The sequence below is a fragment of the Dermacentor andersoni genome, chromosome 9, assembly GCF_023375885.2.
Source record: "Dermacentor andersoni chromosome 9, qqDerAnde1_hic_scaffold, whole genome shotgun sequence".
Taxonomy (NCBI): Eukaryota; Metazoa; Arthropoda; class Arachnida; order Ixodida; family Ixodidae; genus Dermacentor; species Dermacentor andersoni.
Window position 1 is genome coordinate 69,411,581 of NC_092822.1, and position 13,664 is coordinate 69,425,244.

The window sequence follows — 13,664 nt, forward strand, 5'->3', positions numbered from 1 at the left end:
CCCACTGTACTACTAGTACCATACTTCCTCCTTTCATCACTATTGTATAAGCATCTGTTAGTATTGACACACAAATTGAATTACGTCCGGTTTTGCATCATTCATATGGTAGTTGTCCTATCAGACTGAAGAACGTTGGAGATACCGTCCGTTTCACGTTGATATCTGCACCAAGGGAGATGAGATGGGAAACAAGCTTCAAATGTCCGTTCTGAGCAGCGACAAAAAGTGGTGTGGCACGATCCTGCAAAGAAAGTCACCCCAGTAATGTTTGTCACTTCAGGCAAGGTAGGGAACGGTAGATAATAAATGGGGGTGCGTGAATGCGTGAAACTTTCCAACAATGAATAGAATATCGCCCTATCCGGTTTGGCCCTTGAATCCAATATAGCCACTATGCACGAAATGCTAATTTTTCTCGAATACTTTTTCATTGTTCCACGTTGCCGGCTGTAAACAACCAAACATGGAATGAGCAAGAATGAAGGAAATTTCACCCTGGCACCAAGCGGACCAAAGAACAGAAGGTTATGTAGTTTGTGTTGCATCGCTCAGGAAGCCAGAGTTTTTCAGCTAAATCGCAATCATTCACACCTAAACTTCACCTAGGCATGACATTTGGTAACGTTTGGTGCTATATATATTTGCTGCAGGTGTGTTTTCTTGAAGTTAAATTTGAATAAGCTTAATTGCAACATTATTCGATCTAATGATGGCACCATTTGCAGTGAACATTCCAGCTAGAGAGAAGAAAATGCCTTTTTTGCTTTGCCATTGTTGTAGTCAACAAGCATTTCCGTTTTAGTCTCAAAATTACGCAAGGTAGTAATGGGCTCACAAGACTTATCCTTGCCTTTCGAACTTCCTTCTGATAATACACAGCCACATATTCTCCAAAGAATCCTGCTTATTTGTTCGTAATGCTCCATTGGAAGTTTTGATAAGGCATACTAGATGACGTGCTGTGCAATAACAGAAACTTGCTAATATAGAAAATGCTGGGATGTTAACTTTGTTTTATATTGATGGTGAGAAAAACTGTTCACTATTAAAAAAAATATTGAAAGAGTATAATCCCCTTAGGCACTATTCAATTCATATTGGATTCAGTCTCAAGCATTACTATTTGCACACCCTTAACGATAAGCATCATCAATGACATATCAAAGCTTGCATCAGCATATAGAAACACATAAAAAAGAGGGGAAAAAAGGAAAAAAAGAAACATTTTAATAGCAAAAGGTGTAATCTGGTTGGCACAGGCACGCCAATCTCAAGCCATATGCCCATGCAATCACTTTCGGGGATGCTCTTATTTCTGCGTGATGTTGAGTCTTATGCAACATTTCACTGGAGTGATGGGCATTCTGCCAGCTATATCTGTCAATCCAATTTTGCAGAAAGTGGCATCCCCTTAGTGATCTGCCTAGAATGCAGCTTCTGCTCCAATAAGAGAGAGCTGATTTTCTAAAGAACATGCAGTAGAGATGACAATGCAAGTTTTTTATAAAATGTATTGTTAAGAGGCAGACATCATTGAATCATGTGATGAGCACTAATTATCTAGGATTTGGTAATAACCAGTTGATTAGTTAAGGCAATTACAACTGCAATGCTGCAATCACATGATTGAAGCCGGTCTGTGCCCAACACAACATAGCAAGAATCCTGTGATTAGCACCAGTTTCGAGATCACAGCCTCCAAAATCCATTATGAAGTACACTGGTATTTGAGGCAGCTTCGTCCCTCAGAGCATAAGGAAGGCTCATTTGGAAATAACAATTGGGACACCAAAGCATTCCTCTGCAAATTTTGGGATAGCATATTGTCACAACATGGAGAGCCACCAAAACTAAGTCTTCATTAAGCGAACCTGTTCCCATAAAAGCAAGTTACACCGAGGCAGAATGATAGCGATGAGCACAGGCATTGATCGTTGAAATCTGATCTACAGGTCAGACACGTTGGCTATTTATACATGACTCGCTGAAAGCTCCAGCATAATCGCCGGTGCTTGCGTACGAGCCGAAAATTACTACACTATTCGTTCCACACATACAATCTGATTGCACAATGCTCGGCGACAACACAGAAAACAGACAGAGCCAGCAATAACACTAAAAAAAACTTTCAATACGGAAAGGCACGTTTTGTGCTGAGCGATAACTTTGAACACATGTTGGTAGGTGAAAGACGCTCACCAGGAAAGACAAATAAGTACACTTGGCAACATCTCAAAACTGGTCTAGGTACTTCCAGGATTTCTACCAAAGGCATGCCTTGAGCACCAACTGGCTTCAATTCTGCAACTACAGTATATGCCATACTGTAGTCATAATTATTAAGTTCATTTTCGAGTATTACATAATTATTTACTGAATCAGCGATTAGAGTCAAACATGAAAAGTGGCATACAACACGAAAAAACTGTCACTGCATCCAATATTTGTTATAAGCATGTATTTGCTACACACTGGTATCAAGAAGAAAATATTTTAGATATGCTTCTTAGTAGCTGACAATTAAATATCTCAAGGTTGGATTTGCAACACATCTGCCCATGTCTGCCACTGATGGTATTGCGTTGCTGAAAATAAAATTAAAAGAAAAGATGCCTCTGCAGAACTGTCTTCTTTAAGTAAACTGGCTTGTCTTATTTAAAGCAGGTGGCATAATTGTTAACAAACTAGCAGATGGAGCGATAGAGCAGATGGGGCGAAAGTGAGAAACTTACCGACATTTGTGTGTGAATACTTGCTCCAGCTTTGACTAGCTCTTCAACGACGTCAAGGTGATTGCATTGACAGGCAACAAGGAGTGGTGTGCCTCCATCCTAAGACGAAAAAAATCCCATGAACGGCCAGTTAAATTTTGGTTCGGCTGTCCACAAACACCACAAGAGTATCGTGTCAGCAGGGAATGTGAATAATGTTAGTGGGTTATGTCTAGCATCTGGTAATATTGGTAAGGCAGCTAGAGACTTATACTAGTTATTTAGCACCTAAACACTAGTCTACTCCATAAAAACTCCAATGCACAAGGTAATAATGCCACTGAGTTCCTGTCACTAAAACCCTCTAATCAGTTTCCCGCCTACTAAAATTGTCTGTCACAAGAGTTGCACCAAAGATTATAAAGAATTATGGATTTCCCCATCTCTCCAATATTTTCATTCCTGACAGCTGTGACACAGCTGCGAAAGAGTTTACTCCGAGGCATGAGATAGCTTAACTGACTAAGGGGAGCCTTCTCCCAGATTCAATTTAAGAGACTATGAAAAGAACCAAAGAACCAAAACTAAAAGAAACAAATTCTAATATGCTGCATATCAAAGAACTCTAAGTGGTCCAAATGAATCCAGAGCCTTTCACTACACACTCTCTCAAAACCTGTGTGTTGTGTTGGAACATTAAACCACATAATTTGACTAGAACTGAAATTGGGCAGCGTTTTCGCACATGGAGTTGAATATATCTAGTTGACTTGTAATGTGCTACACTTGCTGACCTCTAGGACGTCTGCACTCACAGACGTCACATACTTTTCCTTTTGTCAAATACATATGTTTAGGGGTGTGTGAATATTCGAAACTTCTGAATAATGAATCAAATAGTCACTATTCATAAATGCAAGTATTTTTCTAATACTTTTCTAACATTTCAAAGCATCAACTTCACCCAAATGAACATAAAGTTGGAGCAAAAGTACAGTAAACTTTCACCCCCGCGGGTAAAGTATACGGTCGAACCCACTTATAAGAATATTCAAATGCCACGAAAATTCTATTGTTATAACTGATCATTGCTATAACCGGGTTGCATGAAAAAATCAAAATAGGCGGATGGCTGAAGTGATGTGAGAAAACTATAATAGCAGGGAGGCCAGTGCCCCTTCCCCGGCACCTTCCTCCATCCGGCAGGCGTATTCTACTTTGCTGCTAGTGTAAAATTTCGGCAGGATCATAGTTGTGAACACGCCTTTTTAAATGCTTAAGATGTTTTACACTTGGTTACAGCAATAGTAGCTCTGTGTTAGGCTGGATAAGCTCTGCGCCACCAGGTGGCAGCACCGTGTGGGCTGCTCACGTTTACACTAAAGCCCCTCCATCACAGCGGTAATTATATGGAGGGGCTTTAGTTTATGTCTCTGTGCATCTGTCAAAACGCCTGGCTCGCCTGCCGTTATCGAAATACCGGACATCTTGGCAATGCGACAGAACACTTGCAATGCACACTACTTGAATTGCTCTCACTGGGGATCGACGGCAAGGTGGCTAGTGGAGAGGCTGGAGAGACTCTGTGCGCTGACTCCAAGACAAATGGAAGTACACGACAGAACGTCAGATCATGAGGCAAAGCTAGGGAAACCGGAGGTTAGCCCCACATCACAAGGCAAACGAGATGAGAAGAAAAAGCATGGCTAGGGAGGAGGGTAACTTGTAATCGTTCATAGCTCTATTAAAGAAAAGCCAGTTCCACGCAGTGAAAGCTGTCAAAACAACAAAGATGGTGGTTGTACTCTCAAGTTTAAACTGGCATTTAGCGCGATTTTCATGAAAGCCTTTTGTCTTGTCGTTGTTTTGCTAGATTCGAGCTTCGGTTCTGGATTGCATACACTCTTCAGTTGTGTGAGGTTGTGATCAAACCACAGTTTATCACACACCTTGCAGCTCTGGCCACACTCATGGTCGAGGAATTCTCTCTTGAACCGTCTATCGGCACCCTCCGAGGGAGGAATCTCTCGGCGGCGACATCTCTGCTCGGCCTCCTACTCTCGAAGTTCGGGGTTAGCTTGCCTCTGATGGCGCTTGGCTTGGGTTGCCTTCTGTTGAAAGTGGGGTTGGCTTGCCTCCATCGGCGCTCGGCTTGTGCTTCCCGTTCTCTGTCTTCGGCAGTAGCAGCTTCCCTCCGTTGGCACTGTGCTTGCGCTTCTTGCTCTCGAAGCTCGGGATTTGCATGTCGGCACTGCCACTCTCGTGCGAGCTCCTACTACCGCCCGTGCTGAGCGGAATCCATGGCACGAAAGGGCGTGCACCGGCAAAACACCTGCTCCTATACCCCTCTCCTACTCCATACGTGCACTCTGATTGGTCTGCTCCCGCCCCCCCAGGAGTGCCCTCTGATTGGCCCGCTCCTATACTGGCAGGGCCCCGCTCTTACCCTTGGCGTGCCCTCTGGCAGTGAGCTCTGGAACTTGCCCTCCTGTGAGACACCGGACACCAGACGGCAAAGGCTTCACTCAGAACAGCTGCGCTGTTAATATGGCATGCTTCACTTAAATTGTGGCATGAATTTTTTACTGTAGCTGTACCCTACGGGTATACAAAATTTGTCCAAACAGTTTCAGGGACCCTTTAAGTTAGATAGCTTTCATTTGCCTGTGTCTATTTATCTAATTCATTTTGCATTCCCTTCAGGACGATAAGAATTTATTGTGGCACAATGCTTGGTGGCTATGATAATGTCTCTGGACCCTTTTAGACTGCATCGATCAAGACTACTTTCATTGTCCAGGGGAGGTATTATGTATGAGTCCACCAAGTGGACATGCCCATTTCGTCGGCTGCTGAAGTGCTGATTGGCTGTGACACCTCACTGCTGCAGATGCGCAAGCCAATCAAAACTTCAACAGCAGACGAAATGGACATGACCACTAGGTGGACTCTTACAGAGTACCCCCCCTGCACAAACAGTTGCTGAGATGAATGACACATACAGTGAAATGGGGTTAGCTGCTTTCTGCGAGAAACTCACCACGCTAGCAGCGTCTACCGGGGCGTTGTGTTCAAGGAGCAACTTGACAATGTCCAAGTAGCCCCCTTGTGCAGCAAAGAACAAAGCAGTGGTTCCAGTCTGCAAGAAGATCAGTGCACTGCTTAGTAGGGTGACTAGATGATTTTGGGGAAACCAGTGGATAGATACTTCAAAAGAAGCCAAAATACTCAGCATGGCTTGTAGAAGAACAACTCAAAACAAGCGAAAGACTTCATTTTGAAGAATCCATTTGGGATGCTTCCTGACTTCTTACTTATCTTTTATAAAACGACCCTGGCTGCCCTTTGGCAGCCAATGATTCATAAGTGCACAATTTGAATTGCTGCAGAGCAAGAAAATGTTTATCAGCAGATTCAACATGTGCATAAAAGGAATCATACGAAAACATGCAAGAAGTTATCTGTCCCAAGTGGCTTACAAAAAAAAAAAAATGCAATGACATTAGCAACAGTAAAGAGACACTCCTCAGCTTATCTTGGCAACGCTAATGAATTGGGTGCGAAGGCATATGACGATAAGTCGCATTCATAGATAAAAGCAATGCTATTAGGCAGATGCTATTTCCTGCCACACATTATCTATCACAGCAGATAAAAATAATGATGGCTCGGTGATAGCGTATTGGAGTGTGTCCCATGTCACCATTGTTTGTGGAGAGAAAGAAAAGCAGTATGTGTTCATTGTTGACAGCGTCATTGCAATTGTCTCGTCATGCACCTCTAGACTGCTTTACTCCGTTGGAAAGTAAGCATTAAACTTCTTGCGCACTAACTGCAAACAAACTCCACATCTAAAGTACCCAGCTTATGTACCCAAATGTCGCTAAATTTGTTTATAACGTGGGCAAGGTAGCCAGGAAGTTGGTTTGAAAGGCACCTTACACTAAACAGTGATGTTTAAGAGTAATGGTCATAGAACGGCAGACAGCCCACCATTAAATGGATTGATATCAGGAAACTTGTAGGCATTGGGAAGGTTCAGTTAGTGCAGGAAGAGGTACTTGGAGACCCCTAGGATAGACCATTATCAGCGGATTTGAAGGGCAAGTGATGACAATGGAGGTGTCATGATAGTGCTACTCTTCCGACTGTCAGAGTAAAAAATGTGCACACTTCCTCCATTTAGGTTGAGAGATTGTCATAGTGTCAAAGTACTTACAACTCGCTTGGCTGCTGGGTTGGCTCCCTGCTCGAGCAGCTCTTTGGCACAGTCATAGTTGTTGTTTGCGCACGCCAGAATCAAGGCAGTAGTTCCTTCCTGTCATGAACAAAAAGGGGAGGGGGGGGGAGGTTACCAAATGAGAAGCAATAAATGGTGGCGGTGTGCCGCTAGGCGACAGAACGTCGCTTCCGCGTAGCAACTGCAATTAAGATTGCAAGTAACGAAAGTAGCTCTGTCGACCATCGCAGGATACTACTCTCGCGAGCTCTGCCCGGTGTCAACAGACGTGGCCTGACAACGTGACAAGCATCATTCTCAAAGTAAGATTGCAACTTATATGCACGCTGCGACGCGGTAAAACGTGGTAGCACTTTGCAAACATCTTGCTTAAGGGAACACACCAAAGGAGCGGTTCAGCGCTTTCAGTAACATAATGTATAATGCGACAAGGTCATCTAACTTTCAACGGTCTTCAACGACGCAGTTCAGAAGCTTTGAGTATACTCAGTAACTAAACGTTGAGCTTAACTGGAACCGTCAACACTTACTTCAAGAAAACGGCAGCCGATTCATTGGAGTTACCCAAACAACGATCTCGGAATCACCTTGAGAGCGTCGCGTTCGACCAGCTAACGACGAACGCCAGCTAGCTTCCACTCGCTAGCAGTTTTAGCAGCGAAATTTACAGCGCCGAGGTCTCGATTTCTCACCTGATCCTTGCAGTCGACGTACACTTTGCCGCTGTCAAGCACGCTAACCAGGAGCGGCAAGTTGCCTTGGAGCGCTGCCAAATGCAGCAGTTGCGCCGATGGCGTTTCCTTCTGCAAAGAGAAGTACGTGAAGTTCGTGCCCGCGAAACCCTGGAAAGGCATCTTCATTGGAAATGCCGTTTGTGAGAGTCCCCTTCGCAGCGTTCACACGATTCACGAACAGAGATCTAGCGGTGGCAGCTCGACGACGCGATGACGGATGCGGAGTAGTACGTGAGCCCGTCACGCACACACGACGGGTCGACCTGGCGAGCCGGGTGGCTCATGGCGACGGCGGCCTCGCGTATTTTTGATACGGCTCGGTTTTGCCGCCGCAATCACCGCTGATGGCGGCTCGGACGAGCGACGGTTCACGTCTTTTCTTCTGTCTCCTTTCGCGACGACACATACACGGCTGGAGGGAACGTCAGCCTAGACGACACAAGGCGCTAAAAATCCAGCAAGCAGACATCGGAAGTAGCGCCGCTTCGCGTGACGCACGGGAAGGGACGTCACGGCAAGGGCGAAACCATTTTTGGAGAGGAGGGAAAGGGTGGAGGAAGCGAGAGGGCAGCGAAATTACGGACAAAATGATTGGCATGTTTTTAAACTGAAGAAGTTAGCAAAAAAGCAGTTCGTGGCGAAAGAAGGAAGAGAGCTGCTTTTCTGTCAAAGGACCAAAACAGTACACCGTGAATTGCTACGTAACGAACGACCTTCAGGTGTCAAAAGGAGCTTCTGCGAAAAACAGCGCATGGAAAAACAGCATTTTGGCAACACACCAGGCTTGCGAAGCATTTAACGCATGAATTAACCTGCTCTTACGGACACAGAGGAAGAAACAATATTGGGCGTGAAACTAACGTGCCAACAAGAAAACGTAAAGGTACTGACGGTTGCGCTTCGCTGCATTACAAAGTTACTTAAGGCGAAGTATCCTTGTAAGGAGAATCATAAGAAAGCAAGGGCAGACAAAATAGTCGTATGGTGTCTTCAGTGACACGAATGACACAGAATAAGGTAATCAAAAAAAATGTATTGACCGAAGCAACGTTTCGCATTATATGTGGCAATGTACGCTGTAAGTGTGAATTTATTCAAATGACGCAAGCTAAAACGCACGAAATGCTTCTTGAACTCGCTGTGACATATAGCGTGCTCTTGGACATCAGCGCGAAAAAGTGAACTTAACAGACGTCAGGATTTGTCACAAGCATTCATATTCACCGGCCGTGCGATGCCTCCAAAATAATGTGATATAGCTTTAAAAATTATTAAATTTTCTGTACTTCGTTATATTCGCAATTTATTTATAACTTTGCCAGGCCTCAGTGAGCACCGGCGACGGACAGGGCAGTTTCTGTGCACTACAGGTGGCCAGTGAAGCTAGATAGCTGTTGATTCCTGCGAACGCACAAGCATATGTTTTAACGTACACTAAGGGCATGCACATGCAAATGTAATCGTCGACATAGAACTGTACTCTCAAGCACGGACATACGGAGTGGTGTAAAGGCCAAATGTCAGAACGAAATGCTCTTAAGAGGTGTACAATTCGACTATAGTGCTGATACCACCAATACAGCAAGTGCGTCCGAATGTCTCGTCGTTCTGTGACAGGTTTGGGGCTTATTTAAAAGTTTATGTTTCATGACCGTCTCATATCTTGAACGAGCTTCGCAGATAACACTTGTAGAACGGAAAAGCGTCAGAAATGAAATATATATTGGGTCTTAACATTAACAACTTTTACGCTTCTACGCGTAGCCCCTTGTTACCTGGTGTATTGCAAAAACTGTGTCATATAGTCGTTGAAGCATCACTGCACCATAGCATCACAACTAAATGATAGTAGAAGGCTCATTTAGCGTTATCTTGCTACGCGAATCATATCATGAGTTTGAGCAGAAACCCGCGGAGTTGCCTTTGGCGATCGCGTACGTACCTTTAGGGACATGTTCGGCTCTACCTTCTCCACTGGCAGCCGCTCTGAAACGCGCTCGGAATTCGAGGTCGGCACGCGCTGTCAGGAACTCTGCAAAAGCAACATTTCTTCCCAATGAGCGTGCAGAGACGTCGCGCTGTTGTGATGTCAGGGCAGAGCCATTTGGAAAACAGCAGACGAGTCGGCATATGGGCAACGCCACCAAGCGACGCTTTCGGCGTTGCGCGGAGGAAGCCAGGAAACGAAGAGGGCGCCGCGGTTCGCCCTGCGGTTGCCATGACGACAATACCGCAAACAGGAAAAACAAATAAATGAATCAAATACGTCCGTGTCGTCTGCTTCCGCCTTGGTTGGTGGTGTGGGTTTCTTTTCGATGATGAATGCCTCGCCAGTGGAATCGTTCGCTGAAGGCACCCTCACGTTGTAACGCGACCGTTAGCGCGTGTCGCTTGGCACTGGGAAATGGGGCGACGGCGCCGCAATAGAGCACGTCGAAAAGAACTAGAGACAGTCGCGCAGCTTGGGGATCTGGTATTGCAAGAGGACTTTTATGGCAGTACAACCTGTTTCGAACCGACCAAATCAATTTGCCTACAAAAGAGGTTGTGTTGTCAAAGTGTTTGCATCATCTAAACAAGAAAAAAGAATCATTTTCTGGGCGAAGTGCTGGGGAAATTCAAGTTCACTTCGTTTATTTTTGCTTCTGCGGCAGCATATCTTGACAAAAAATGTTTATTCATGTATATTTGCTTGTCTCGAAAGGGGAGCAGAAGTAATCAGCAACAAAAGAAAGGGCACAGGACAAGCGATAAGGCCTGAAAATTGAATACGAAGAAATATAGCTACGGGCTGGCAATGTTCCCGCGCAGGAGATCAAGATAGAGCGACATTTAAAAGCAATTCAATTAAATTTTAATCACTAGACGTGTTAAAATGCATAGACTCGATCATTACTATTCAGGAAGAGCTGTATGAAAACAGAAACACTTAAGCAGGGCTCTCTACGTAGGAATTCAAACACGAGCAAGTCGAAAATTCGAAAATTCCTCTCATTTAAAATTCACGAAGGCAAGTTAAAAGATAATATGGAAACTTCCCATTTCGTAATCTATCCAATGCAATTACGTGCTCTGCGTTGTCGTAGGGCTGGAGATGTTGAGTGTTACGAGACCAGCAACCTGTATCTTGTGTCGTGCTGGTTTTATGCTATACTTTCTACTAGTAGATCCACGTGAGCATGCCAAATGGAGCGTGGTGGTCCGAATCCGATCTGACAAATCCCAAGCATGTCTTTGTCCGGTACAAAGTTAATCAGACAGACGTACATACACAATTCTTTCAATTTATTTTCAGCAAATTTGAGGTTAGCGCAATTCGTTTAGTTTTTTATATTGTGTATCCTTCCCGGTGATTTTTTGAAGATTGGAATTACTTTAGCGATTTTCCACGCACATGGAAACCATGAAAACTTGACTGAGTGGTTTATCACAAGTAAAAGGTCATCAGGAGCGTCATTAAATCATAAAAAAATCATAGACGAGGTCACACCATCTGAGCTGGGAGCTGAATCTGGTAGTCGTTCCATGACTTCAGCCAATTCTAACCAAGTATTCTGTATGAAAACATCTGATCAACTTCGTAATTTAGAGCAAGTTGACAAGACGGAAGAAAAATGTAATTTATGATTGCTTCGCAATTTCTTCAAATGACTCAATCATTTAATCACTGAATAAAACTAGAAAGTGAATGTTAGTTGGTAGCGGAAGTGCTTTCCTACTGCGGAGGAAACTGAGAGAGAGAGAGAGAGAGAGATAACTTTATGGTAAAAAATTCCCATTAGTCCCTTAATCCTCCAAGATTCCACGTATATTAAATTATGGGGTTTTACGTGGCAAAACCACGATCCAGGATTCCATGAGAAAACTGAACAATGCAAGCTTGTTTTTATTCTTTGAGAGGAAATCAAAGTGCTTGCAGTCGTATTCATCTTTTGCTCGCGAAACTGTGTGCCTAAAAACGGTTACGAAAAATTGATCCAATTTTTGGAACACTGGTTATGTAAGAGCTTTTTTTTTTCAAGCGGCTTTTCTTTTTTCTCTAATCGCGAGTCCATTCTTCATTCCAACAAGGGCTGTAGAAATTTCTTTTACTTAGTAGAACGTCCGATTAACATTTTTTGACAATTTTCTAAAGCAGAACAGATAACCGTACTTTTTTGCTCAGTACGCACGTTAGACAGAGACGAAAAAGGAATGCATTTCGTAATATTTTTTTTTAATATTGTAAGAAACGAATGTTCACACTTGAGCAACCCATAGATGTCACAGGGCGTGATACTTAAAAAAAATACTGAAAGGTGATCGCTGTTAGTAGCATATTTAACACTTAATTGGCCAAAACGATACAGACTAGGGCCCCAGAATGCAAGATCTGGCACAGAATAAGCTTGGCTGTGCTCAAACGTAATAGATACGACATTTACGCATGCCAAGTTGCGGTCCAACGACCAGTTCCAAAACCGGGTGCAAATCTCTCCTTGAGGATACATATGCCTTTAATCCCCATGAAACATGGTGATAATTGAAATCTACTGCGAGTAAAATATCAGGTATGCTGGAACTCAGAACACTAGCTGTCAAAGGCTCGTGCCTCCTGTACGCCAGAAGGAAAATGTGCATTTAAATTGTTAAAATGACAGTGTCCAGGAAAGTTCGTCTTTATCGCTAGAATATTACACTCAGGAGTCGAAAGTTAAAATTAAAGTTTGGCCTTATGGTAAATTTTAGATCGATAGGCTGATTGATTGGATGAATGAATGAATGAATGAATGAATGAATGAATGAACGAACGAACGAACGAACGAACGAACGAACGTTTATTGAAGCGGCTGTTGTGCATTTGTTCTGGCCAGCTTCCTCAGATATCATCAACCCACCAGCTCTAGAAGGGTGGTCTATACGAAATTATGTACATTTTAATTGAAAACTTTTAGCAAGGTTTAAATGGGCCCTGAACCACCCCTCGGACTTGGTGAAATAAATCATAGTTCGCCGGTGGCACACGCTCGCGTGAACATCTCAGTTAAGTTTTGCTGTCGTACGCGGAACGTGGAGCGGATTCCCATACGCGGCTGCTATTGGTAGCTGCGGTCGGCTACGTAGCGTAGGTACCGCGACCACCGCGCGGTGCCGCCACGAGTCCACTGGCTAAGCGCACTGCGGCTCGCTGCGGACGACCGCGTTTCGCTTGTGTTTAGCGCGTCGTATACAGGCAGCATAGGCTGAAGTCGTGGCGTCTACGTGAACAGCCAAAATGAAATTTGAACTACGCGCCACGGCGACATTTAGAAGGCGGAGCGTTGTGGGCACGCCCCACTGCGCCGTAGCCTTCGCAGTGCGAGGCATTGAAGAAGGAACGGGGGCACAGCGGAGGCCGTGTTTGGTTGCCACTAATTCCGCTTCTGCTGAACACACTGAAGTATTTCTAAAATAGCTCATTTTCATTCCAAATACCTTTCTCCACTTCGATAAAGGAGTGGTTCAGGGTCCCCTCAACCAACTTTCTTGTAAAATAATTATATCGGGATTAAAGTGAGCGGTTAGACAAGGTATGTCTTCTGGAGCACGACATAAAGAACGACAGTTTCACTGAAGCATTTTCATAGCGAAGAAAGTGCCGCAGTCGAAACTTTCTGCTGTATACTTTCTTTCAGTATGCCGCAGCGATTGTCTTTTCTCAGATTTTAAGTAAAGACCAGAGGAGGCTGTTATTTTGAGGCCCCCTTTGAAATTTTGCTCACAATTCTTTCTCCACACTTCGCTTCTTTCTAGCCAACATCTTCGCGTAAACCTTGCCTGTTGTTCTGATTGTCTTTTCGGGCACATACCCAGTGGCACGTAACCATCTTGGGGCATTGGCGAAGAATGAACACATGTCCAGTGGCACCTAGGCAGTTGCAGATATAAACAGTGGCCCAAGTTGCCGGATTGATGGATAGATGACATGAGCGTCCGCTTTCAAACGGGGCAATGTGC

General features: G+C 44.2%; 1 protein-coding gene across 2 annotated transcripts in view; it reads right to left on the reverse strand.

Moving 5' to 3' along the window:
• The window catches only part of LOC126528218 (uncharacterized), a 27,156-nt gene extending 17,341 nt beyond the window's left edge, over nucleotides 1–9,815 (reverse strand). The window contains exons 1-6 of one of the 2 annotated variants that reach the window (XM_050176106.2): nucleotides 9,631–9,815; nucleotides 7,647–7,757; nucleotides 6,934–7,032; nucleotides 5,755–5,853; nucleotides 2,736–2,834; nucleotides 146–244 (exon numbers count right to left, since the gene is read on the reverse strand). In XM_050176106.2, coding sequence (XP_050032063.2) covers nucleotides 146–244; nucleotides 2,736–2,834; nucleotides 5,755–5,853; nucleotides 6,934–7,032; nucleotides 7,647–7,757; nucleotides 9,631–9,642 — 519 coding nt within the window. In that variant the 5' untranslated portion in view covers nucleotides 9,643–9,815. Of the gene's footprint in view, nucleotides 1–145; nucleotides 245–2,735; nucleotides 2,835–5,754; nucleotides 5,854–6,933; nucleotides 7,033–7,646; nucleotides 8,465–9,630 lie in introns of those variants that run through there. The other variant, XM_050176107.3, reaches the window with a different exon arrangement.
• Between the last annotated feature and the right edge of the window lie 3,849 nt (nucleotides 9,816–13,664).